Raw genomic sequence first — 27,712 nt, 5'->3', positions numbered from 1 at the left:
ATGTGGACGGCCTGGTACGTGGCTGCTCTGTCCGTGGCAGCTGTCTGTGGCACAAACACTGTCCTCAGGGTCACCAAAGATGTGCTGAGCAACGGTGAGTCCAGGACTGCAGGGGGTGAGGGATGACACGGGGTGGGTGGGGCTGTACAGCCGCCTCTGAGGTGCCCCGGGGACACCCTTCATCATTGGCAGGTTCTGTGTCAGGTGGATGAGCGAATTATTGCACCTTTTGCCTTTTTTTTTTTTAAGATTTTATTTATTTATTTGACAGAGAGAGATCACAAGTAGGCAGAGAAGCAGGCAGAGAGAGAGGAGGAAGCAGCCTTCCTGCCGAGCAGAGAGCCTGTTGCGGGGCTCGATCCCAGGACCCTGGGATCATGACCTGAGCCGAAGGCAGAGGCTTAACCCACTGAGCCTCTTTTTGCTTTTTGCTTTTGGGTACCATTTCCTTAGCACTCACTGTGTGCATGATAGCGTGTTGAGGACTTTAGAGCTGAGGCAGCAGACGCCGCTAACTAAGAGCCTGGAGTCCTGGAATCGGCCTTCCTGGGGCTCAAATACGGACAATGTGGCCTTAAGTCCACTACTTGCATTCTCCGAGCCTCAGTTTCCTTATCTTCAAAATCTATCTGAATTTGTCCGAATCACAGAGGACAGATACGAGGACGAATGAGAAAGCCTTTTGAAAACTTAACACGGTTCCTGGTGCATAGGAGGCCCTCAAATGCAGGAGCTGTTATCAGTCCTGCCTTTAATTCTTGGGACCTCATTTTTGTCATCTGGCAAACAAAGACACTCCCTGCCCTGATTCCCGTCTGAGCAGGTTTATAAGCTCTAAAGTCTGGAGCACTCGGAGCAGGGGATGGAGAAGAAAATCTTTCCAGGTTTGGTGAATGGTGTGAATCTAGTTCAAGTGAGAGCAGGTCAAGGTCAGCAGCTAGTGAGAATGCGGGACGTCAGAGCTGGATTGGTCTGGAGGCTTTTCCCATTTAACCCTGACGTTTTGCCACAAGGAAAAGTAGGGCCCAATGAGGTGAGCAGTTCCAGGGGCGGCACCCAGGAGCTGTGGGAGAAAGCCCTGACTGGTACCTTTGCTTCCCGGCAGCCATTTCGGGCACCCTACAGCAGAGTGATGCTCTCCGCTCAGCCCTGAGAGAGGTGCCCATGGGTAAAGCCGGTGGTGATGGTGGCGGACCGCTCCTGGGGGGTCTGCTTGGTGGAAGTGGAGGTGGAGGTGGTGGGGGCGGTGGTCTTCTGGGGGGCCTGCTTGGTGGTGGGGGTGGAGGGGGTGGTGGTGACCTGCTGGGTGGAGTTGGGGGAGGCTTATTAGGTGGTGGAGGCAGCAGCGGTGGGGGGCTTCTGGGTGGTAGTGGTGGGGGGCTTCTGGGTGGTAGTGGTGGGGGGCTGCTGGGTGGTGGAGGCAGCAGGGATGAGGATTTGTGGGGTGGCGGAGGCAGCAGTAGTGGGGGGCTTCTGGGTGGTAGCGGTGGGGGGCTGCTAGGTGGTGGAGGCAGCAGTAGTGGGGGACTCCTGGGAGGTAGCGGTGGGGGGCTGCTGGGTGGCGGAGGCAGCGGTGGTCGGGGGCTCCTGGGAGGTAGCGGTGGGGGGCTGCTGGGTGGCGGAGGCAGCGGTGGCCGGGGACTCCTGGGAGGTAGCGGTGGGGGGCTGCTGGGTGGCGGAGGCAGCGGTGGTCGGGGGCTCCTGGGAGGTAGCGGTGGGGGGCTGCTGGGTGGCGGAGGCAGCAGGGATGAGGAGCTATTGGGTGGCGGAGGACACAAGGGTGGGTCGCTGCTGGCTGGTGGTGGTGGTGGTAAGGGTGGTGGTCTTCTGGGGGGCCTGCTTGGTGGTAGGGGTGGAGGGGGTGAAGACAGCCTGTTGGGTGGAGGCGGGGGAGGTTTATTGGGTGGTGGTGGCAGCAGTGGTGGTGGTCTCTTGGGTGGCAGTGGTGGTGGTCTTTTGGGTGGTGGCCGACACCATTACAATGACTACAGACGCGTTGAATTCTCCCGAGGTGTTGGTGGCGTTCCCTACAACGATTTCCATGTCCGAGAGCACCCCCCAAAATATACAAATGGCAACCAGCTTGGCGGTAATTACAAGTATGGTCACATCGAGACCAATGACAACACTGCTCAGCTAGGGGGCAAATACAGATACGGTGAGATCTTTTATTCAGATGGAACCATCAGGGACCTCCGAAGCGGCAACTACCGCCATGCCGAGAATGCATATGGCTACAACAGGGGCCATGGGCGGTACAGGTCAGCCGAAGGTGCACCAGCCGTGGGCAGGCTTCACCGGAGAGAGCTGCGGCCTGGAGAGATCCCAGCCGGTGTAGCCACCGGGGCGCTGGGCCCAGGTGGTTTGCTGGGCACTGGAGGCATGCTGGCAAGTGAAGGCATCCTGGCGGGCCAAGGTGGCCTGCTCGGTGGAGGTGGTCTCCTTGGTGATGGCGGGCTTCTCGGAGGAGGCGGAGTCCTGGGCGTGCTCGGCGAGGGCGGCATCATCAGCACTGTACAGGGCATCACTGGGTAAGGAGGGGCTGGACTTTTCCTATCAAAGTCAGATGATGAACCTACAAATTGGGTGATGACCCCCAAGGGCCTGGAGTTGGAGGGGCGACAGTCTACAGAACCCCATGCACTTCGAGGCTTGGCCTCAGGACTGGAGGTCTTGGGAGTCCCCAGTTGTATGGCTTGGGGTCTTGTCCTTAAGCAGTCTTGAATTTGAGTCTCAACTCACATTTTTGTATATGTGTGTGACTCTGGGCCACACTTTACATCACTCTGAGTCTTGATTTCCTCATCTGGAGACTGGTCCTAGTCACAGTTCAAGTGGAAAGCACCCAAGGATTTAAAATTACACACATATAGTAATTTCAACTGTGCCCAGTCTCCTCCTCACATTCACTATCTAATTCATCAAATACTTAGTGCTCCTCCTATGTGCAGGCCGCTGTATTGGCACTGAGCACACAGTCACATGGTCAGCAAAAAACGTGTCTCTTGTCCTCATGGAGCTTACAGGCTGATGGGGCATATGGGCTTTCATAAAACCCCCTGAAAATAATCATAAAATTATAACACTGGTAAGCAGTTTATGGGGAAATGAAGATGTGTATAATGGGGGAGGTCAGGGAAGGCTTCCTGGAGGGAGAGGGTCTTACACTGTAATCTGAGAATATGTAAGAAGGAACCAGGCAAAGAAGGGGCAGGGACAAGCAGAGGGAATGGCATCATTAAGAAAAAAAAAAAAAAAAATCCAAAGGAAATGTAAACAGTGCGTCTCCAAGCAGTAGGGCGATGGGCCATGCATTCTTCCCCTTTCATTTCTTCAAGTCTCTTTAGAGGCAGGAGGGATGAATGCAGCACAGAGAAGGGGGTGGCGTGAGACTCCTAGTGGAGGGTGGCAGGCGGGGAGGGGATGACCCCCATCTTACCACCCTGTCCTATGCAGGCTGCGCATCGTGGAGTTGACCCTCCCCCGGGTGTCCGTGCGGCTCCTGCCTGGTGTGGGTGTCTACCTGAGCCTGTACACCCGTGTGGCCATCAACGGCAAAAGGTGTGTGCCCTCAGCCCCAGAGGGGTCCCTGTCACCCTGTGTCCTGGCTGGGTGATCTTGGGCAGCTCATTTCCCTTCTCTGGCCCTCAGCCTCTAAGACCTAATGCATTACCAGTGCATGACTTATACTTTTGAGCTGAGGTCATCCTGTGGTCCCTGTCAGCAGTGAAGGAAGGTGTGACATCCTGAGTTTGAATCCTGACTCTCTTTAAAGCTGTGTGACCTCGGGTCAGCCCCGTCATGTCACTGAGCCTTTGTGTCTTCGCCTGCAATGGGCATAATGACATCTCCTTTCCAGGTGGCTGTGGCCACAGGTGAAGGAAGGCAAGCAAAAGCCTCCATGCAGAGGGCCTGCCACAAAGTAGGTGCTTATCCAAGGACCTCAGACAGTGGAATTCTGCGCTGAATTCTCCCTGTGGGATGAGGTCATGTCTGTATTGCTAGGTCAATGGGTAGTCACCTTGGAAACCAGATTTTATGTATAGAGCTCATTTATTGACCGATCTCATGGACTAAGGGGGAGATAGATTTGTTCAGAGATGTAGAGGGAGCAGGGAAGCCTTCTGGCTTGGACCCCTAGAGATGAGTAAGGGGCTTAATAGATGCCCAAAAGCAAGAGGCGGGGAGAGCAAGGCTCAAGGCCAAGGTGAAAGGTTCTATGTAGAACTGAATGAAGCTGAGCTGCCTGGCAGTCGAGGTTGACTCACTATCTCACCGGCCCCATGATCTCCTCTAGTCTCATTGGCTTCCTGGACATCGCTGTGGAAGTGAACATCACTGCCAAGGTCCGGCTGACCATGGACCGCACGGGCTACCCTAGGCTGGTTATTGAGCGATGTGACACCCTGTTGGGGGGTATCAAAGTCAAGCTGCTTCGGGGGTGAGTACCAGTGGGCAGTGGAGTGCCTTGGGAGATGGTGGAGTGGTCCGTCTTTGACAAACCATATGGCTCCGGGTAAAGGCTCTAGAAGCAGCCTGGAGTTCAAACTTCAGCTACACTATTCCTTGCTGTGTGACTTTGAGCAACTCTGTTGCCCTCTCTGTGCTCCAGTTTCTTTGTCTATGGGAAGGAGGTGATTTTTTTCCCTTTGAAATTGAGATAATGAGTTCAAAACACTTAGTACAGAATCTGGTACATTTTCAGGGTTTTCTGAATATATGTCTAGTGGGAGTTTTGTGTCCCTTGGAGCTCCTACTCATGGGGAAATTTCCCAGCTGGTTCTGTCCAAGGCAGTGTTGGTTAGGGGTTGAGTTTTTTCTGTTATGCTCTCCCCACAAAATGGCCAAGTCCCCATACTCTGTTTGGAGAGGTTTCAAGTGTCAGTGTATTGAGGGCTATGCTGCCCCCAAGTGATGGTCTTGAATGAGGGCACATCAGGGCAGCTCAGAGCTGAGTCCTTTCTTTTCACTGCCTGGTCCTCATCATGGGAGATGCTTCTTTGGCTTCTCTCTTTGAGATCTCCACCCCCTACTCCTTCCCCTCCTGTGTTATCAATCTTTTCTCCCTATCACTCCTGTGCTCATCCTACCTAGATTTTGGGAGTAGAAAAACTCATTGTGCCATTTGGACTCAAGAATTTCTGATTCACATGAGCTCTTCTGAGTCTTTGTGTCTGCTCTAGGGTAGTTAAGGACATAGAAAACTGGCCCCTGATATTTTGGTGAGGAGAGGAGGCAGAGAGAAACACCTAGAAACCTCACAGATTTTTACATTCACATTTTCACTAGGAAATATGTTTGGTAACACATGGCTCAAAATATTAAAAAAAAAAAAATAGGGATGCCTGAGTGGCTCAGTTGGCTGAGTGTCTGACTCCTGGTTTTGGCTCAGGTCATGATCGCAGGGTCATGAGATAAAGCCCCGCACTGGGCTCTCCAAGCAAGGAGTCTGCTTGAGATTCTCTCTCTCTTCCTTTGCCCCTCTCCTGCTCTCTCTCTCTCCAATAGATAAATTAATCTTTAAAAATATATATGTATATACATAACTAAAAATGCACAGACTGAAGAGCTCGTTTCCCACCTGGACTCCCATCTGCCCCTCCCCAGCAAGCTCACTGTGCTTCTCTCCTGATTCTCCTTCCAATTCCTTTCTATCAATGAAGCAAACATGAACTTAAATTCTCATTCCCAACCCTCCTTTGAACACACATAAGTACACCTTACACACCCCATTTTGCACTTCGTCTTTTTCTTTTACTCTGTTCGGAGATTTTTCTGTGTTTGAACATTGAGAGTTTCATCCTTGTTTTAACGGCCGTGTAGTATTCCATTGTCTGGACGAACCACCATGTGTTTGTCTAGTCGCCTGGTGTGAGGACATGATAATTTGTCTGAACTTCTGCTTTGACAAACAGGTTACAATGAATAACCATTTACACACATTTTAAACACAGGCCGATGTGTCTGCCAGATAATTTCCCAGAAAAAGAAAACAGTCTGTGCCCTGAGTGTACACAGATGAAATCCCGAGGCTCCCTCGCCCACACATGCGGGCACACACATGCACCCATGCGTGGGTAAACAGGCAGGTGAATTCTCAAGGGTTTTATCCTCCAAGGAGAACTGAAACCAAGACAAAGCCCCCTGAGGTACTCATCCCCTTAAAAAGGAGGCCAAAATGCATCTTGAAACATTCTAATTAGGACACGATCTCAAGAAGTTCTTGGCTCTGTCCAACCGGCAAGTGCTGGATGGTCAGCTACGATGTGAGCAGGCACAGGCAGGTAGTGGTTGCTGGGGGCAGAGATGGCTAGATTTTTAAGGGGATGAACTGTTTGTTACTCTTTGTGGTAAGAAAGCCATGTTTCCACTCACCTTCCCATCACACTGCAAAGCCTCAGAACATGCTTGTTTTACAAGTCGTCTGTCTATCTGTCCATCTGTGTGTTTTGTCCTTGCATCAACACTGTGATTTCCCCCCACCCCCCACACACACACTTGACTAACTGGTTAGAACAGTTAGTTTACAGTTGGTGATGGACTTAGAACTCACTCTGGACCCCTTCTCTGGACCTGTTTCTTTGTAGGACCGATCATATGTCCCAGGCATTTCAACATCAACAACTCATTTCTGCTTGTGGACCACAAGATCATGTTTTACCTGCCTTCCACAAACATTAACTGAGCATCTACTATGCCCCAGAAACTGTGCTAGGTGCTTGGATCAAGTGATATGTTCATTTGGCTTTGGGAAGACTGCACAAAGCTGCACCAAGCAGCTCACTAGAGGGCCAGATGAGCAGGAAGGAATGACTTTTGCACTCATGAAGGGGGCCTGGCCAGTTGCAGAGTTCAAGGAGCATTTGTTTGTTGGTTGGATGTATGGATAGATGGATGGATGGATGAACAAACAGATGGGCAGACAGGCAGACAAGTGAATGAATTGAATGAAAAGCCAAGTGATTGCCAGGATCGCCTGTCCAGTCAGGCCCAGCCACTGTCCTTCTAACTTCCTGAACAATTTTCCAGTTCTTGGTGGTCAGGGCCTGGCTAGGGAGCCTGAGTGTGGGCAAGCATGGTGAGCTCCCTCCTTCCCTCCACTCCTCTCTCCTCAGGCTTCTCCCCAACCTCGTGGACAACTTAGTGAACAGAGTCCTGGCCAACGTCCTCCCTGACCTGGTAAGAACCCACCCTGGATCGGGAGGCTGGAGCACAGACTTTCCCCAGACTGAGGGACCACAGGCCGGCTCCATCCCTGTGGGCATATAGGTGACCCAAAGGGATGGTGGGAGCCAGAGGGCTGGGGTATATTCTTGGGGTATGGGGAGGACCTGGAGGACCATGGACAGACAGATTAGTGAAAGCATAAGGAAGTGGAGCATAATGGTCACCTGTTCTGGTTTGAATCCCAGCTCGGGTGCTTCCAAGCTGCATGATGATCCTATCCCCTCTCTGAGTCTTGGTTTTCCTAGCTATAAAATGGGGATTATGAGAGAGCCTTCCCCATAGGGCTGTGGGGTGGACCGTGCCAGGCACAGAGCGAGCAGGCAGGAAATGCTGGCTATTGTCAGTATCCGGGCACCCTTCCCCTACCCAGCCCTGGAGCCTCATACCATCTCCCCCTACAGCTCTGCCCCATCGTGGACGTGGTTCTGGGTCTTGTCAACGACCAGCTGGGTCTCGTGGACTGTAAGTCCTTCCTGCTTTGCTTCATTCAGCCAACATCTGCCAGCCCTGATCTGGGCCCAGCCACGGGGACATAGTGTGTCTAGGAGGAGGGTCCAGTGTGGTGGGGACACACCTGCTGAGGCCCTCATAGTGTGGTGTGGCTGGTGCCACTAGAGAGAGGTTACCTGGCCAGGCATTCCCCTGGAGGGAGGAGCTTCCCACCTGGCCTGGAGTCTCAGGCTCTAGACTGTGATGGGGTGGGGGGGGTGGGGGCAGTGCTGGGTTTGAGTCCTGGCTCTGCCCTGAAAACGGTGTGGGCTTGGAAAGACTTTCCAGTTTCCTCATCTCTACAATGGGGGGCTGGCTTCAGCCTGGGGAGGGACTAGAGAATGAAGAGCAGGAGACATGGTGGCGACTGTCCGGGTCCTCAGAACCAGGCTCCAACACCACCCCATGTTCCAAGATTTCTTAGTGAACATTCCTGAAGGCAAACCTGCCCCATATAGTTGTGCAGTTCATGCACAGCTTGTTCCAGGGATCTCCTTTCATATAGACCACAACATCACAGCGGCTCCTGACTTATGAGGGCCTATAGGTCCTAACGGCCATAAAGCGCACCCCTCTGGGGTGGCTGTCACATCTCTAGGGACCCCAGGCAGTTTGAGGATGACTTACCCAGAAAGATAAAATTCTCTTCCTTTGTGGCCAGGAACAAGAGAGGAAGAGCCCAGATGATGGGGCTGTTGGATACAAGCAGTCAGGGACATCCCAGCTTCAACTCAGCACCACATTGTGGAACCTTAAAACTTCCTCCCTGGTCACAGTACTTCACAGTTTACAAAGTTTATCAATATCCAGAATCTCATGGACCCTACAGTATAGTCCAAGGGGTTCTGTTAAGCCCATTTTACAGAGGAGGAAACAAGTTCCGAGAGGTGCAGTGTCTTGCCAGAGGTCACACAGCAAGGAAGAGGCAGAGCTGGAATTTGAAACCAGAGCTCTTGGTCTTTTCATGCTGTCTGGATCTGGAGCCTTGACGCTTTGCCTGCTTTGGGGAACAAGGAGGGAAGGCATCTTGGAGGGTCAAGGGGACTTCCCGTGACCCCTACCTTTGCCGGCAGCTCTGGTTCCTCTGGGGATATTGGGAAGTGTCCAGTATACCTTCTCCAGCCTTCCGCTTGTGACTGGGGAATTCCTGGAGCTGGACCTCAATGTGAGTGCCGGGGCTTGGGGGCCGGGGGAGGCGGGCAGGGGGTGATTGCCAGACCCATGGGCTTCTACTCAATGTCTGGGAAACAACGTTTGAACAGGACCCTCTTCTGATGACTTGAGGACCTTCTAGGAGCCACATCAGAAACATAATCACAACCAACACTTACCAAGGGCTTACTACTTTTCAGGCATATTCCAAGTGTCCTATGTCGATGAACACAGGCTATCTTCACAACCATATGACATAATAAGATGAACCCTTAGTGAGGAAACTGAGGCACAGATATCAAGCCACTTGCCCACGGTCACACAGCGAGTAAATGTGAGCCTTGGATCCAAACCCAGGCAGTCCACCTTCTGCTGCTACAAGCTTGGGTCTGCTGGAGGAATGAATCTGGCCATAGGGGGTTGATGAGCGCTAACAGCCAGCTCTTTATGATGTTAAAAAAAAAAAAAAAAAAAAGTCCTGATTTGTAGTATTTGCGGATTTCCATGTCTAAATACTGCCTCTGTGGCCCATTTCAAGCTACCAACTTGATATCACTAAAGAGCTGGGAAGACAAGTACAGAATATCACAAGAGTGCTATGAGCCAGCATGAGCTGGTTCTAGCCCACAGCGGCATCTGGACCCTGACTGCATGGGGTACACGCATGCGTGCTTCTCCTGGGCTGTTCTAACATGGGTGCATCCCCCCACTTTGCTCCATTAGAAACAGAGCTACAGGTGAACACCCACGCAGCCCCAGACACAGCCTGCTTATGCACACATACACAGGCACACCTCGTCTATTCATAAACAATAGCCATTCAGGAGGTATTTGTTGGTTACCTGCTGTTTGCCAGACTCTGGGCCAGGGATGGAGGTGCATGGTTGAACAAGGTGAGTTCTCTGTCCTCATGGAGCTTATAGTCCATTGGAGGGGATAGGCCATCCAAGAGTCACTCAGAAGAATACACAACTAAGGCTCATGAGTACTGTGAATGAGGGTTCCACAATATCAGAGCCTAAAGCAAAGAGAAACGATGTAACCAGGGAGGTCATGGAGTGCTTCTTGGAGGAAGTGACACTTAAACTAAGACCTGCCAAATAAGTTGGCCATTATAAGAGAAGAGTGCAGGGGAGGTTTGGAACAGTGTGGGGGAAGGTGATGTGGTGGGAGTCATGAGATGGTGGGTGGCAGGGCCTGGCTGGGGCAGTAGGGACAGAGTGACTCTCCAGGAGGTGGAGAAGTCCCCAAAGGCAGACCATGCACATTTGTAAACCATGGAGACATGTCTGGTCTCTAGAGAGTAGATACGCCACAGCATTTGGCAGATCCATAACATGCTAACTCGTTTTGGCAAGACTGAAAGGGGAAGAATCTATGTCATACGTGTCCTGAAAGCAAAAGAGGGCTAGAAGTGGTCATAAAGTGAGAACTCTTAAGAAGTTCCATTCCATCACAAATGAAGAAGAGCTGGGGCCATGAAAGAAAAGGTAACCCAGACCCAGTGGGTCTAATCAAGGAAGGTGGCTTGGCGGCAGATTCAAGACTTCACCCCAATCTCAGCCTCCTCCTCCACTCATCTCCCCTTACCCCTCCCTGTGACCCTTTTCTCTCTGCTTCCCCAGACTCTGGTTGGGGAGGCTGGAGGAGAGCTCGTTGACTATCCACTGGGGCGGCCAGCCGTGTCTCCCAGACAAAGGATGCCAGACTTGCCCCCCATGGGTGAAAACACCAACTCACAATTGGCCATTTCTGCCAACTTCCTGGGCTCAGTGTTGGCGCTCCTGCAGAAGCAGGGAGCACTGGATATCGACATCACCAATGGCATGGTGAGTCTCGGCCCCATGGAGAGGTGGCCTGGGCTGGGCAGCAAAGAGCTCCCCTCTGATCCTGTCTAGTCCCCACAACCTCGGGGAAATTGCTTTAAAGCAAGAACTGTAGTAGATAGTCCAACCCCCACTCATTTCCCACTCACAGACATGTACTGATTACATTAGTGTTTACCAAAGCATGGTGCCTGGGATGATTTTAGGCAATTCACAGTCATGGAATGAATTAACATCAAGTCATATGATGAGAAAGTTGCTCCTAGTCAGTTCTACTTAATTTTATGCAATCCTTCTTAAAAGGCTTATAATATATTCCCATATAGGTGTCGCAATATAAATGCTTAGAGCCCTTTCACTTGGTAAACATTGATAATAAAAAACTAAGTGATACATAAGAATAAGGTATGATCCAGAATAATTTTCTTTCCAAACCTTTTCTCGTGAAAATTTCAAACCTTCAGAAAAGTTACAAAATAACACAATTAATGCCCAAGCATCCTTCACCTAGATTCACCAGTTAATATTTTGCCATATTTGTTTCATGTCTACCAATCCATCCATCCATCTGCTTATTCACCCATCTACCCACCGACTTATCTATATATCTATCATTCTAGTCATCTGTCCACCTACCCATCCCCCCATCCATTCTTCCATCTCTCCATCTTCTCACCCACCCATCCTTCCATTCATCCACCTATCTAACCTATCATCTAGTTAGCTAGCTAGTTATTTTTGAACAATTTAAGTTTTTGAAAACATTTCACTCCATAACTTGTGTCTATCTACTAAGAATAAGACGTTCTCAAAAAAAAAAAACCACCATATGATTAGTGTCCATCTTCGTTCCATCAAAAGGAAAGTCTCCACTTAGTGCTAGTATGTAGTTAACCCTCTCTTGAACTTTTAAGTGTCTTCTTTTTAACTCAGAGAGAACAGAACTCACACCTGTAGCCCTCCACAGACAATGATATCCAAGCAGAATGTAATGGCATTATTTTGTTTTTATTGCATTTATTTTTCCAGTTGCCATGTCTTTCTGTCAAATGGTACTGGCTTTCCAGTGTTTGAGGTCTTTAAAAGCAAGTCAGTTGGAAGAATACATTAAGTAAATAATAGTACGGGTTGTTCAGAGATATGGCAGAATTATGCCTTTACTGGACACTGGGTTATGCACATGGACTCACTGATGCTGAATTGTTTTAATCAAGAATTACACTTAGAGGAGAAAGAGTCAGGTCTGCGGTGAGCTTATGTGGCTGGCCCTGTCCACTTAACCACAAAAACAGCTACCATGATCAGTATGGTGGTTGCTGTTGGGCAGGCAGGGCCCCCGAAGGGCTCTTTGAGGAGAAGAATGTGCCCCCCACCGGTTGTCTGAGGGTGTGTGGAAGTTTAATCAGTGTTAGCAACTTCGTCTGTCCCCATAACCTCAGAGACTCACATGACCCTTTCTCTTGTCCTGCAGTTTGAAGAGCTTCCTCCTCTCACCACGTCCACACTGGGAGCTCTGATTCCCAAGGTAGGTAAGGCAGATGTGTCCCCTGGTCTTCAGCCCTACCCTCCTTCTAACTGTCCCAGGAACTGGATCAGAAGGGAGACACTCACCACCAGGGTGGGGAGATCTGACACCCTCCTTAGGGGTATAGTGATGACGGTGTGGTATCCAAATTTTTATGGGCAGGGGCAGCCTGGAGGGTTGAGGTGGAAAGACCCTGAGCTCTTCAATAGACTGACCTGCCTAGCTCTAATCTTGCCCTGGCTACTTTGTTGCTGTGTGTCTTCAGGTAAGAGTCTTAACATCTCTGAGCCTTAGCTTCCTCATTTGTCAAAAAAGGGTGCTAACTCCCACTCTACAGCTTCATCTAGGAGAGTAAGGGCATGAAGGTGATAATTCATATAAAGATGCTGACACAGAGCACATGCAGGTAGAGGATGGCTTAGATGGGAAGAGTCAGATATGTGGAACAGAGAAACATGATTTTGAATTCTAGATCAGTGTGTCTCAACCACACTACCATAGGCAAGTGACTTCTCACTGGGCCTCGGTTTTCTCATCTGGAAAATAGGGATAGCAACACCCACTTTGTTGTGTGGCTGTGAACCTGGGATCTGAACATAGGCCCAGTACGCATTTGATAAATGTTCACTGTTATTGTTCTTCTTTATAGTAACAAAATCTTCTTTAAAAGGGGTGGGGGTAAGTGAGCTCTTATCAGATTAGTAGCTAGGTACAGTGGGAACAAAGGCCTTTCTGATCCCAGTTCTTGTCCCAGTGTGGGTCCCAAGCCTGTTACTTTGCCCCTGCTGCAAAGAGCTTCTTACGTAGTAAGTGTCATTGCTGTAACCTACAACCATTTTAGACACTTCCCTGTTCTACCAGTTCTGTTTCCGGTTGTAATTCCGAGGCAGGAAGGGAGACCCAACTCAACAAATGGTCACTATCGCCCTCGTGTGGTTGGAAGCTGAATGGCAAAGCACCATTATCTAACATCGTAAATAGCGGCAGCTCTGAGAGGCAGGGAGAGCCGTCAGTCAACCCGACCTTTGATTTACTGGGTCCCTTCTTACGTTAACTGTACCTTACAGCTTGTGAAAAAAAATTAAGAAGACGCTCTTTTATTTGGTTTTAATCACCCCTCTCCCCCGCATTAATGGGGCCAGAAGAGAGGAGCAATCCATTTTACGGACCGGGAAAAGAGGCTCAGAGGAGCCACACAATGCAGCAGTAGCAGGGCTGGGTCTGCAGCAGGGGGAGGATTCAGGCTGGACACAGAGGAGTGTATCCTGGAGACCCAGGTCGGGGTGGAGTCACCACGAGAGGCTTCATCAGAGCTGGGAGGAGCATCCTGGATCTCCTGCTGCTGTGGGGAGAGTTTGAGGGGGACTCTCCACGTCCCTGCGAAGGAAGGTATTGCTAGTTGTTAGAGACTGTGTATGTTGGGGTAGGCCCCTCCAGCTATCCTGAAAATCCCTTTAGGAAAAAACAGTCCACCAAGTCCCTGATTTGTTGAAAGCAGTTTGCCGAAGGGTGAGTTCACTAAGTGGTCATTTGGCTGAATTTACTAGATTTGCCAATAGACCCAGTTTGTTCAAAAGAATTTCCCTTTAAGGCACCTGGGTGGCTCAGTCAGTTAGGCATCTGCCTTCAGCTCAGGTCATGATCCTGGAGTCCTGGGATCGAGTCCCATGTCTGGCTCCCTCCTCAGTGGGGAACCTGCTTTTCCCTCTCCCACTGCTTGTGTTCCCTCTCTCACTGTCTCTCTCTGTTAAATAAATAAATAAAAGCTTAAAAAAAGAAGAAGAAAGAAGAGTGTTCTTTCAAATAAAATTTTTTGAGATCTTATTTATTTGACAGACAGAGATCACAAGTAGGCAGAGAGGCAGGCAGAGAGAGAGGGGGAAGCAGGCTCCCCGCTGAGCAGAGAGCCCAATGTGGGGCTTGATCCCAGGACCCCCGAGACCACAACCCGAGCCAATGGCAGAGGCCCCAACCCACTGAGCCACACTCAGCCCCCTTCAAATAATTTTTTTGATGAAACATTTATTTAGCAAATATGGGAATGGATTGCTTGATGAATTCTCCTTTTAGCTAATTAGCATTTAGGGAATCCATTTGCAGCAAACAGGCTCCGATTCCTACCACCATGGGTCTCTAGAGACCCCAGCCAATCCAGATAGTCTGTGTCCTGCTCTGGGACTTCCCTTCGAGGCACCCTGAACTGTGGCTTTCCCATTCCAGGTGGGGCATCCAGAAGAGCAAGAGGGGAGGGAGACCCTGGACTTCTGAGAGGCATAGACCTGGGCTGGAGCCTCAGATCTCCTGCTGACCTTAGACCATTTGCTTGAGCCTCAGTTTTGTTTCATTTTTTAAATCTATAACATGGAGAAAAAAATACCCCATGGAGTTGTTACGATGACTCGATTCAATGGTGAATGTCCTAGTGAACCCAGCTTGCTCAACAGCAGGTTCTGAGCATTTCCAGGCATTAGGCATTGAGCTCAAAGACTTGCTGTCACCCCCCCCCCACACACACACACTTTTTAATTCTCCCATTAACCCTATGCAAAAAGCACAGAAAGAGCAGCCCCCTCCCCAAACCCAGCAGCAGGTCAGAGCCCCGGCATGTGGTTTGTAGGGCTTGAGCAATCCTGTTGGATTGGAAGATGCCCAGTCTGAGACCCTGGGCCATATGTTTAGAGGTTGGTTGATGGTCCACTGGAACCACAACTCTCTAGGGCTCCACTGACTCTGGCCTGGTGTCCACCCCCAGGTGTTCCAGCAGTACCCTGAGTCCTTCCCACTCACCATCAGGATCCAGGTGCCAAACCCACCTTCAGTGACATTGCAGAAGGACGAGGCACTGGTGAAGGTGTTCGCCACCTCTGAGGTCATGGTCTCCCAGCCCAATGATGTCGAGACCACTATCTGCCTCATCGATGTGGTAAGTATCGGTGATACGGTGGGGACGCCATGGTCTTCTGAAGTCCCTAGACCCCTTCAAATACCCACGGACCAACTACAATGACTACAAGCCCCACATGGGGCCAGATGAGCTGATTCAAATCCAGTCTTTAGTACTTGCAGCTATAACCTTAGTTGGATCACTCCTTCTATCGGAGCTTCATTTTCTCCTCTACTTTGTGGGGGTGGCAGCAGGTATTAGTAAGATGCTCAGAGTGGTACCTGGAAAACTGTAAGTGTTCCTTCCCAGGTGGCAATTCATGCATTCAGCAATTTGTGTTGAGCACCTACTCTGGGTTACGCTTTCTACTAGATGATGAAGAAAGAGGAACCAAGGCAGATGGTGCTGGTTCTCATGTCCCTGGGACCCACATACAAATACAGTAATTTCCAGTTATCTCATAGAGGGGAATCCTCTTAAAACCATGTGGCTCCTTTTGGCAAAACTTTTCCTTTCAATCCTGAAACAAAAGCCCATCCCCTAACAATGACCCACAGAGTTCTTCTAGATCATCCCCTGGTTACCCTTCAGCTCCTCCCTCTTTCCCTCTTTCACCAACATGCCAGGTGGAGTTCTACCCCAGGGTCTTGCAAATGCTGTTTTATCTGCTGCTTGCAATGCTCTTGCCCCAGGTGTTTGCATGACTCACTTGTCACCTTCCCAGAGAGGTCTTCCCAAGACAAGGTCTTCCCCATTGTCTAAAATGTCCCCACCCCTGGCTTCCCTCTCTCTCTCTGTCTTCCTTGTTTTATGTGGTTCATGGACTTAACCTGACACCATATAATGTGTTTGTTAATTTACTGCTGGGCAGAGATGTGCATTGTCTTCTTCACTACAGGATCCTCAGAGCCTCGCACAGGGTCCCGCACATAGAAGGTGCTCAGTAAATATTTGTTGAAGCAATGTGCTGTGTTAAGTACCACTTCCCCCTTGATGGCTAAAGCTTAAGATTCAGACACTTAGGCTTCTGTCCCATTTGCTGTGTCTTCTCAGGCTCATCTACCAGGGCTCAAGACCGAATGGGCCACCTCTAATCCAGGAAATGGGCATTTTCAGCAAGAGTATGCCAAGCCAGGGCGTGCCGAGGGTCATTTCTGGGCATCAATAGATGCCAGATTAAAAGGGCTGGTTCTCACCCAGGGAGTGGAGATGGCTGCCCCTTGTTGCTTAGTCCCTGCTGTGTGGAAATATTTCCAAATCCCAAATGTCATATGATCCAGTTCAGAGCCCTGCCATGACTCCCCAGTAGCCCCGGGATGCAGCCATGACTTCTTTCCAGCCTGCTAGCCCTGCCTGGTCTGGCCCCTTCTCACTCCAGTCTCCTGCAGTCCTCTTACCTCCTTGCTCTCTAGCCTTCTCTCTTCCCTCTAATGCCAACCTCTTTCTTGCCCCGGGGCCTTTGCACATACTTTTCCCAGTGCCCGGATCACCCTCACACCTTCTTTTTCACGTGGTCAAATTCTTCAGGCCTCAGTTCATGTATGGATGGGATGATTTTGCACGCCCATGCGGGTCCCTGCCATACACACCCAGAGCATCCAGTCCTCCATCATCCTAATTTTTGTTACTATCGTTGCTAGCAATAATGTTACCGGGGTGTGTTAGAGCTTCCTTTTTCCCACAAGACCAATTTATTTTATTTTATTATTTGGTGGGGGAAGCAGGGAAGTAAAGAGGAACATTCCTATGACCCAGACTCTGCCAGAGAGGGGTTGAGTCTGGACCTTTCATGCCCTCTGCTGGGAATGGGGGTGGGGCCCTTGTGCTTGACATTAATGATGCCCAATCCCCTACAGTGGCTCATCTGGAGCAGGGTTCATAGGCTACAGTCCCCCAACCCTGAGACAGCTCAGACATCCCCACCAGCCAAGGGATCGCTGCTCCCTGCGAGTCTGGTCTTTCTGCCCAATGTTCACTCGGCCCTGCTGACTTACTTGAAAGCAACACACTTGTTGGTGAACGTAGACAATTTATTATTCCCAACCCCTTCCCTCCAGAGTGGGGATATCCATCCTATAGGGAGCGTAACTGGGGTCTTTGCTAGTAAAGGGAGGTTTGACCAAGACCTTGGGGAGAGACACCCTGTGTAATGCAGCACCTAGTGGTCACCCCACACACACAGCCCCCGCTGTCAGCAGCGCCTCATTGTCACCCCCTTTCTTCCAGGACACAGAACTCTTGGCCATGTTTTCCGTGGAGGGAGATAAACTCATGATTGACGCCAAGCTGGACAAGTAAGAGGGTTTGTGGACTCGGGCTCCTGCTGCTCAGAAAGGCCTCTTTGGTGCTGCCCTGCCTAGAGCCAGCTCCTGAAGGGACCCCTGGGAGGACACTGGAGGTCCCCTCGCATGGCTGTCAGGGCTGGTTCCATCCCAGAGGCTGCAGGGGTGAAACTGGGCTATGACTGCCAAGGCCACTGGTGCGAGCTGGGCAGGGCAGGTGATGCCGTGAGCTTCATAGAGAGGACCCATGGCCAACAACAACTACAATGTCAATAATAATAACAGTGATGGGCGTGAGGATGATGTTCCAGGCTTTGCACGAGGTATTAATATGCATGACCTTGTTTAGCCTTGCAATGGCCTTGTAGAGTCGAGGCTCCTATTCTCCCATTTTAAAGAGAAGACAGACAACTAGGCTTAGAGAGGACAGTTTACTGACTCGGGGCCTCACCGTGGGTACAGAGAAGGGCTCTGGGCCAGCCCAGGTCTGTCTTGAGCCGCCCTGCTCTGTTATAAGCACGCACTTTGGAGCCAAGCAGTATGAGTTCCAATCCTAATGTGACCACTGACTGGCTGTGTGACATGGGCCAAGTGACTCTCCCTCTCTGGAATTCAGTTTGCTCACCTGAAAATGGGGATAATAGTCCCTACCTCGTAGCACTCATGAGAACAGCTGCTACCTGTTGGATGCTCTCTCTGGGCCAGGCATTGAGTTAAGCCCTAAGTGGGTCCCAATTCATTTCATCCCTGACCTCAGCCTACTGCAGTAAGTACTATTACGATTCCTACTTCAAGATAGATGAGAGTGTGTGTACAATTGTCTCCAGTCAGTAGGAGTGTGTGTGTACACGTGCCTAGTTCATTATAAGTTGTTCTCCTTACAACAAATACTTATCAAGCCCATTAGTGGGAATTTCTCGGAATATGACACGAATCCAGAAGCATCCAAGTGTCTCTAAGGAGGTGATGCTGACCTGAGGCCTGGATGGGGAGAAGGGGCCAGCGGGGGGCCTCAGGCAGTGAGAGCAGGGCAGGCAAACTTGGAAGGTCAGGGAAAAGTTCAGGTCCTGTGGATGGAGTGACCAAGGGGGAAGGAGGAGCAGGAGTGGAAGTCGGCCCTGGTTTCTGTGCTGAAAATGTGCAAGGGCTCCAGTGACTCTGGCCCAGGCAAGTCTGGTCTGGCCTCCCTCAGGTGGGGCTGTCACTTTGCAGGTGAGATTCAAGTGCAGCGAGACAGAGACCCTTATGGTGCAGAGAGAGACCTCGAACCCCGGCCTCGGGCCCCCTCCTCAGAATGGTGCAGCGGCCAAGAACACATCTCGGGGCATGAGTCCTCATCTTTGCGCTTTGCCTCCCGAGCTCTGTAGACACGGCAGGGTCCCCTGGAGCCTCAGGTTCCTCCCCCAGGGGCTGGCAGAAAGGATCAAGCCAGGTGCGGACAATCACTCCTGGGTGCACGGCCTGCACCGTGTACCAGGCACGGGCTCTACTTGGATTGTTCATTCAGTCCTGGCAGCCCCTCTCTTGGCAGAGGGGGACACACAGCCGATAGGTGTCACAGGACAGGAACACACAGCCAGTAGGAGTCACAGCTATGATTTGAGCCGGACGTATAGCCGTCCCTTCTGATCCATGGGAGATAAGCTCCAAGACCCCCAGTGGCTGCCTAAAAGCACAGGGAGTACCACATCCCAGCTACACGTGAGTGCTAGGCACACATACTTGTGATAACAATTTATAAATTAGGCACAGCAGGAGGGTAACAGCAATAACCCATAAATAAAACAATTATAATAATATACTGTAGTAAAAGTTATGTAAATGGCCTCTCTTTCAAAATACTGTACTATACTCACCCTTCTTTTTTTAAGATTTTATTTATTTATTTGTTTGAGAAAGAGACAGCACAAACTGGGGGAGGAGCAGAGGGAGAGGGACAAGCAGGCTCCAGGCTCAGTGCGGCGCCCAGCATGGGGCCCGATCTGAGCCACAATCAAGAGTCAGACACTTAACTGACTGAGCCACCCAGGGGACCCTATACTCACCCTTCTTCTTGGGATGATGTGAGATGATAAAATGCCCACGCGATGAGATGAAGGCAGGTGAATGACGTAGGACCTTCCGATAATAAGTCAGAAGGGGGATCATCTCCTCCAGGCCACAGCTGAGCACAGGCCACTGAGCCCGTGGACAACAAGACCTCGGGGAAGGGGGCTACTGTGTATGGTAGAAAAGCCCAGGCACCATGTCTGGCATACAGTTGGTGCTCACTCCCTGGACCTCAACACTGTTCTTATTTATGTCTCCCGGGGATCCCGGGATGCCTTTGTGAGGATGCTGGTGGGGGGGGCTTCTTAGAGTTTATTGAAATACAGCCTCTTACGACTCTCAGGCAATTGCTCCTTCTAACGGGCTGTGTGCTTTCTTGGCAGGACTCACCTCAACCTCAGAACCTCAAACGTAGGCAACTTTGATGTAAGTACTAAGCTCAGGCCCCAGGTCAAGGTCTTCTGGGAATGGTCCCCCACCCCGTGTGGCTGGCCGGGGCCCAGGGAGGTGGAGAATGTGAAAGCATTGGCATCATCTCTGGCAGGCCTCATTTACAGGTGGGGAAATGGAGGCCCACAAAACCGGGGAGGTGCAGAGTATGAACTCACAGCTCCAGCTCTGCCAGTGAGGCTGTCCCATTGTAACCCACCACTTCCGTGGAGGCCACTTGGCCCCGATCCCTCCACTTCGGGCTGGGGAAGTGGTGTCCTACGGGACTGCCTTGTCCTGTGAGACCCCTGCCTTTCTGGAAGCAGGGGTTGGCTTTGCCACTGATTCCCATGTAATCTCCAGCCACCCCAGTCCACTCTGAGCCTCAGCAAACAGGTCTGGGTTTATTTCTAGCCATCATTTTACCTCCGAGCTCCGGAGCGCTGCCTTTCTAATCTGAGACGCCCAGATTCCAGGATCTGGTCCTGTTTCCTCATTTCTTTGTTGATTCTTGGGTTCCCCCCACACACCACCAAAGTCTCCAGACATGCCTCCCTTTTCTTTTACAAATTGACGACTAAGCATGTGCCTGCTTATCAGAATGAGCTGGGGTGAGATTTCCACCTGTGCAGAGAAAACTCAAGTACCCGTTGCATTGCCTTCTTCCTGTTTGCAACCCCAGCTGCTCCAACCCGTGGAGTTGGGTGTCACCAGCATCATTTTATAAGTGGGGGAACTGGGGCCTGGGCCTAGGCAGCAACATGCCTGGCAGCTGGTTGGGACACAGTGGGGACCAGAACTGGAATCTCCAGACTCCAGGCAGAAGAAACAGCTCCCACAGTGTGAAATTAGAGAATAGTTCGGGGACAACAGACGCGGGCATGGGGCACCCAATTAAGCTTTTGTTTTCCTTAATTTTTTTTCTTTGTTCAAACAAACTTCTCTTATTTAATCCTCATGACAAACTTCCGATTTGGGTACAGTTATTATCCCATTTTCCACATAAGGCAGCCGAATGCAGAGAGAAGTTGGGTGGCGTGTCCAAGGTCACGGCACTGGGATAAGAATCCCGTGCGCTTACCATGGTCCTACCATGTGGTTCTCGCCAAGGCTCATACTTTACATAGAGGAGTTTACATTTGGCTTTTACAGCCTACAGAGGAAGGGCTCCTCACACCCGTTTTCAGCTGTGGAAACCGAGGCTTAGAGACATTGAGATGCACACGCACACACATGAAAAGTCTCAGGACAGAGCATTTCAGCTGATCTGCCTATAATCCTGGCTGCCTCCTTAAAGTGGGGCTTGTTGGCCCATTTTACAGCTGAGGAAGCTGAAGGTCTGAGAGGTCAGAAAGGCTTCCCAGAGGCCCACAGAGGCTGAGCTCGATGGGAACCTGGAGTGTTGGTGACACAGCCCCTGGGGCCCTGCGTGACATCACCATAGACTACAGGCCTTGGGCCTCCCCCAGTCCCTGCCTCACCACGAGCCTTGGACCAGCACTGGCCCTGCTCTGGGCCTCTCCTAACCGCACAGACAGCAGGCTGACTGATGTGCCTTGTGGCTGTCCAACTCGGTGGTTCTGGAGTCATGGCAGCTCCCAGATTCTCCCAGAGCAACCCTGCGCCTCCTGCTTGGGCCTCAGGGCGGGGCCTCAAGGAGCCCTTGGGGATCCAAGTGAACTGCTGCAAGGGTTGAGTTTTCCTTGTTCCCTGCAGGTTGGCCTCCTGGAGGTGCTGGTGGAGAAGATCTTTGACCTGGCGTTTCTGCCCGCCATGAACGGTGAGAGCTATGGCCATGCCTCTGTAGGGGGGTGTGGCTCGGGGGCCCACAAGCTGCTGGTTTGCTGGAAATATTTGACACATAGCCGTTCTGCCTCAACTGTCTTTCTGAGAACAGCATCCTAAGCTTAAGTATTTAACCCTCTGAATGCAAATGTTGCCCCAGGGGACCAGCAGCTTCTTTATTTGCTGCTTCTGCTCTGTTCTCTTTCTCCTTCTTCTCCTGCTCCTCCTCCTCCTTCCTTATTTGGCTGATTGTTTTGTTTTTCTCATTATCGATGTAAAATTCTGATTACCTATGAAAATGATATGTGCGTACGTTTTCCAAAGTCCGGAACAGTTTAGAAAGTAACACCTCACCTCCCAGAGGCAATTCATCTCAGTATCTGGTTAGAGTTACTTTTAAATTCTTTTTTCTCCATTTAAAAAAAGTCCAAGATATTTCCTGATTCTTTGTTGTGTGTTCATTTTTAGTTGGGGTAAAATACACATCACATGAAATTTACCTGCTTAAGCCTTGTTAGGTGCAAATTTAGTATTGGTAGGTATATTCACAGCATGATGGCCCTGGTTGATTTTTAATTGTGTATTTAATTTTACTTCTATAGGGACTATGTGAAAATGTTATTAATGTAAAGAGTTCAGTCAATACAGATAAAGCTGAAATTGTTCTTACCGGACCCAGAATCTGGGCCCTCGGCAGCCAGGTGATCAGTGACAGGGTTTTCTGCTTCATAGAACAGAAGGAAGGAGCATGATTCCTCCACTCTGTGGTGCCTTGGGGATATTACCAGGAAGTTACTGGAGCTGTGGGGCCACTGGAGGCTGGGAGAGCTGAGAAACCACACCCCTAAGGCCTCCGCCAACCTGGCCCCAACTCCCTTCTCCCCTCTTCCCCCTTGTGGAGGATGGAGAAGAGCTGCTCTGCGGGGCTTCATCTGGGGAGGCCTTTATCCTGGAAACTCACCAGAGGAGGCTGAATGTCAATTCCAGGAAGGCCCTGGTCTCCAAGGCCAGGGATGCCAGGAGCGAGGATAGGCTGGACTGACCCTTGAGGCAAGAAGTGAAGACTCTAACCCAGGCTTGGTCACCAAGAGGTGGTGTGAACTTGGCAGCAAATCTCTCGATTTCACTGTCATGCAATTTACCAGTCTCAAAAGTGAGAGACTGGATCAGGACCATGATTCTCAAAGTGGGTTCCATTAAAAATTAGTCCTAAGAGGTGCTCTTAAGAAGAGGGTTCCATGGCCAAGCAAGTTTGGGAAATTCTGAGTACACTGCCCTGGGGTAGGTTCGCCATGTTCTTAGCTCTCTGAAAAGTCCTGCTGCAGGCAGAAATCTGTTGAACTTCACTTCATCTAGTCCCCTCCCCCCCACCACACCCTTCCTTTTCTTCCTTCCCAGAACAGGAATCAGCATGAATCTAAAAGCAAACAGTATGTCCCAGGACGGTCACATGTCAGGACTCTGTGTATATCCTTCCTTGCCTCCATTCAGCAAACATCTGTCCTCTCCTCTGTGCCCAGCCTAGAACTGGGTGATGCCAGGGACACAGTCCTGGCCTGCAAAAAACTCATAGTCTGGGTAGAGGTGACAGATGGGGAAAGAGAGAATTCATATCCTGTGATTCTGTAATAGTGGGGGGTGGTTCAGGGGAGCGGCAGGAGCCAAAGGTTGCTTGGCCTGGGATGGGGAAACCTCACAGAAGAGCTGACGTCCAAGCAGAGTCTGGGGGGAGGCTCAGAACTCGGCAGGCAGGCAAGGATGAGGGCGTGTGCTCTGGGCAGGAACACCTGCGAAGACAAAGGCCTAGAGATGGAAAAGAAACGGCTCGTCTCCTTGAAAATCCTGGTGCCCTCCTATAAGGCTAATGCTTCTTAGCCACACTGACTATGCCTGACCATTTGGGTGGTGGTGTTTCTTTTCACAGCTGTGCTGGGCTCTGGCGTCCCTCTCCCCAAAATCCTCAACATCGACTTCAGCAATGCAGACATCGACGTCTTGGAGGTAAGGAGAGAACTCTGTTCTGCCCTCTGCTCCAGAGAACTCTGTTCTGCCCTCTGCCCTCTTCCCCTCTGCTCCTCTGACCAGGAGTTGGGAGGAAGAAGAGAAGGGAGGGGAAAGGTGGGGCAACGGAGGCCTCTTCCTTCAAAGGATGGGTCTAAGGGAATAAGAAACAAAGGTGAAGAACCCCTCAATGAAGTCCTCCCCATCCACCATCTCATTTCATCCCCAGGAGAGATGTCATTGCCCCATCTTGCAGATGGGAATACTGAGGCTCAGAGCAGGAAGGGGCTTACCCACAGTAGAAGTGCAATATGGTTCACTGGAAAAATTTTTATTGAGCATCTACTGAGTGCCAGACAATGTGCAAGGGGGTGGGAATACAGCAGTGACTAAAACGGACAGTCCTGACCCATGCACAGCTTGCCCAGCGAGTGGGAAGATGGGCTTTTGGACAGATATTCCTGAAATTATTGCTAATTATAATCATGGTAGGTGCTTTGAAATTCAGTTGTAGGAGGTCATCTTTTGACACGACAAAAACCACATATGCTCATTATCTGAAACTTGGAAAATACGGAAAAGATTAAACAAACATATTTATCCTCTTAGATACATTTGCAACCTAGAAATGACTACTTAGAGCATTTTGCTGGTGTTCATTCCATGTTTTCTGGAGTTTTATTTTTAAGCATGACTTTGCTCAGTAGGGCCTGGGTTCCAATCCTGATCCAGCTGGGTGACCCTGGGCAAGTCACTTAGTGTCTCTGGGGCTCAGTTTTCCCCCTCTGTAAAAGGGGTTAATCATAGTACCTCCATAGGGCTGCTTTTAGGATACAGTGAGATTCTATGTGTAAAATGCCTTATAGTCAGTATATCAGAAAGGGTAGGCCACTTGCCCAAGGTCACCCAGCTAGTGAGAAGTGGATTTTGTGCTGGAATTGGGACACAACTCCAGCTGGTGGTTCTCGACTGGGGTTGTATTGTCAGCCTCCCTCCAGCCAAAAGGCCTTTTTTTAATTTGTGGGGCTGATTTTTTTCTTTCCTAAATAATCAGGCTTGAGTATTTCACATCAAGTACATATTATTGCATATCTCATTTATTACCTTTTATTTCTTCTTTATAGTCTTGCAAGGGATATAAGTAGGTTATATAGATTATGAATTTCATTTCAGAATAATAAAGAATAATAATAAAGCACAAATACCTGTGATAAAATGTAAACAGGGTTGTTGGGTCTGAAAGGTGTAGGACCACTGATATAAAGAGAGACCCAGGGGCACCTGGGTGGCTCAGTGGGTTAAAGCCTCTGCCTTCGGCTCAGGTCATGATCCCAGGGTCCTGGGATTGAGCCCTGAATTGGGCTGTCTGCTCAGTGGGGAGCCTGCTTCCCCCTCTCTCTCTCTGCCTGCCTCTCTGCCTACTTGTGATCTCTGTCTGTCAAATAAATAAATAAAATCTTTAAAAATAAATAAATAAATAAAGAGAGACCCAGCTTTGGGCTACCTGGCTGGCTCAGTGGGTGGAGCATATGACTTTTGATCTCGGGGTCATGAGTTCGAGCCCCACACTAGGTATAGAGATTACTTAAATAAACTTAAAAAAAAAAAGACCCAGCCCAGACTTGGTCTTGTACAACCTTTGTAATTGATAGCTACTTTCTTCTTTTCCTCCTTCTTCTTCTTTTTAAAGATTTATTTCTTTATTTTAGAGAGAGTATGTGGGTATAGGGGAGGGAGAGAGAGTCCCAAGCAGACTCCTCGCTGAGCATGGAGCCTGACACAGGGCTCATCTCATGACCCCGAGATCATGACCTGAGCTGAAACCAAGTCAGGTGCTCAACCAACTGAGGTACCCAGGCGCCTTCTCCTCCTTCTTCTCCCTCCCCCACTCCTCCTCTTCTCTCGTTATTACTGCTGTAATTGTATGGATCTAGACCTTGAACTTCTCATTTTAAAACAATTTTAGACTTGCAGAAGAGTTGCAAAAATACCACATAGAGTTTGAGAATACTTTTCACTCAGTTTTCCCTAATGCTAACAACATCTATAACCACAATATAGTGATCAAAACCAGGAAGTTCACGTTGATAGAAAACTGTGAACTCACCTACAGACCTTCCTCAATGGTTTTCCCACCACCGTCCTTGGTCTGGTTCAGGATCCAGGATCCCACTTGGCACTTGATTGTCAATCCAAATCTGGGACACTGCCCTCTAACATGGGACAGTTCCTAAATTCTCCTTGTGTTTCATGCCTTGGACATTTCTGATGAGTCTGGCCCATTGTGTGAGATGTCCTCCAACTTGGATTTGACCGATGTTTTCTCACAATAAGATTGAGGTTACGTATTTTTGGCAAGAAGAAGGCCACTGGCGTGATGCTGTGCCCTTCTCGGTGCACTGTCTGGGGGGCTTGCAGTGTCAATGTCTTGTTCCTGGGGATACTGACTTTGATCATGCGGTTAAGGTGGTCCCTGCCAGTTTCCTCACTGTTGGTTAACTTACTATTTTTCCCATTGTAACTAATAAATATCTCACGAGGAGATACTTGGAGACAACCACCCACATATCCTAGTTCTCATCACACCTTCTCCCACTCATTTTGGCATTTCTTAATGACCCTTGTCTGCAGGAGCTATGGCTGTGGTGTTTCTCTCATGGAGACTTTCCATTTTGATCATTCCTTCTGCATTTATTAGTTGAAATTTTGCTGCAAGGAAGAGCCGTCCCTTCTCCTCCATTAATTTATTTACGCAGTTATTTATATCAGTACAAAATTATGAGTACGTTCTTTGTTCTATGGGTTAAATTTATTATTTACTTTGTTGTATATATTTTGAGTTAGGAAAACTGGATTTTGGAAGAATGTGGACAGAGGCTCAAGCTTGCTTCCCCTATTTGAGGGAAGTAGGAGATGAGGGGCAGGAAGGGAAGTATCTTGCCCAAGGTCCCCTGCACAGGGCAGACTAATGACATGGCCAGGGTGCTCCTCGGGCCCCTTTAATCCCAGTAAACCCCCACTGTTCGCACTTGCTCCTTCTTGGAAATGTGCCTTGCCTGGTCCACAGGCAGATGACTGCTGCGGCTGTAAGCAGAAGCCATCACCTCCACTAACTGGGTTCTCTGTTTGACCTCCAAGGACATTCTGGTGCTGAGTGCCTGAAAGACAGGGGCAGGGATGCTGCTGCAGCCCCAGAAGAAGCCAGAGCTTGCCCTGGAAGGGCTCTGCTAACACGGTCTCCAGCCCCGAGTCCCTTCAGCCCCCTACCACAGGTTCCCCCCCAGCTTCCCATACCTCTTCCCACCTGCCTCCCCCCACACCCCGAGAAAGGAACCAGTCAGAGACTCGTTTGGCAAAAGTCCCATCCACGATCAGTCCTACGGTCCATCCCCGAAGAGGGAAGCAGGTCACCCAGGGGACTGAGGCCTCTCAAACCCCATGCCAGACTCCACACTGCGCACTTTAAACTTTCAATAAAAGATTCCAGTTTCCCTGCAGTTGGGGTGAGTCTCCACGAAGGACCCTCCCTCAAGGTCTGGGTGGTTCTTCCCTCCGTGGCTGCGCCAGGGGCACCTGGCCGTTGCCTCTGTCACCTACGAGCTGATGGAGGATGGTTCAGCTCATGAACGAAGTACGTCAGACACCACTGAGGACCCTACAGACGGACAGGAGGGGATTTTACTCAGTTCTCACTGCCTTGGTTCTGGGCTCCATTTGGCTGATTCCTCTTGCCTCAGTTTCCCCCACCACTCCTCATCCCGTGAAGGGGATCCAGACTCGGAAGCAACAAGGTCAGAGCCATCAGGCTTCACACTATCAGAGGGATTTCCTTATAGCCCGGCTCCTGGGTGCCATGACGACAAGGGTCTCCTCTCTTTTCTCAGCTTCTAGCCGCCCTCTCCCCATCCCCACCTCTTCTGGGTTCCCAACACGACTTGCCCAGGTCCAGAAGGGGTGGATGGGTGTATCCCAGGTTCCAGGGGAGCCGTGAAAGGGACAAACAAAAACTACCCTTCTGTCCCATCTTTCTGAGAGCACATATTCATCGAGGGCTTTCTGTCTG

The 27,712-nt window shown here is 50.2% G+C and overlaps 1 protein-coding gene across 1 annotated transcript; it reads left to right on the top strand.

Moving 5' to 3' along the window:
- On the top strand, positions 1-27,140 carry BPIFB4 (BPI fold containing family B member 4). Its single transcript, XM_059134332.1, has 16 exons — positions 1-94; positions 1,034-1,168; positions 2,012-2,531; positions 3,457-3,561; positions 4,298-4,441; positions 7,116-7,179; positions 7,629-7,689; positions 8,790-8,881; positions 10,494-10,697; positions 12,166-12,219; positions 14,972-15,142; positions 17,330-17,397; positions 19,818-19,860; positions 21,580-21,643; positions 23,573-23,649; positions 26,788-27,140. Exons 1-16 carry the CDS (start codon positions 1-3, stop codon positions 26,809-26,811), a joined length of 1,920 nt encoding a protein of 639 aa, XP_058990315.1. The 3' UTR covers positions 26,812-27,140.
- Positions 27,141-27,712: the final 572 nt, after the last annotated feature.

This window comes from Mustela lutreola, chromosome 9 (assembly GCF_030435805.1).
Source record: "Mustela lutreola isolate mMusLut2 chromosome 9, mMusLut2.pri, whole genome shotgun sequence".
NCBI lineage: Eukaryota > Metazoa > Chordata > Mammalia > Carnivora > Mustelidae > Mustela > Mustela lutreola.
The sequence above is the reverse complement of the archived record's forward strand: the minus strand, read 5'-3'. Positions and strand labels throughout refer to the sequence as shown.

Excerpts from the sequence above, each read along its gene's own strand:
- BPIFB4 (XM_059134332.1), top strand. The coding sequence starts at position 1 with ATGTGGACGGCCTGGTACGTGGCTGCTCTGTCCGTGGCAGCTGTCTGT. Across the intron at positions 8,882-10,493 it reads TCCTGGAGCTGGACCTCAAT|ACTCTGGTTGGGGAGGCTGG; the intron begins GTGAGTGCCGGG and ends CTGCTTCCCCAG. Across the intron at positions 17,398-19,817 it reads ATTGACGCCAAGCTGGACAA|GACTCACCTCAACCTCAGAA; the intron begins GTAAGAGGGTTT and ends CTTTCTTGGCAG.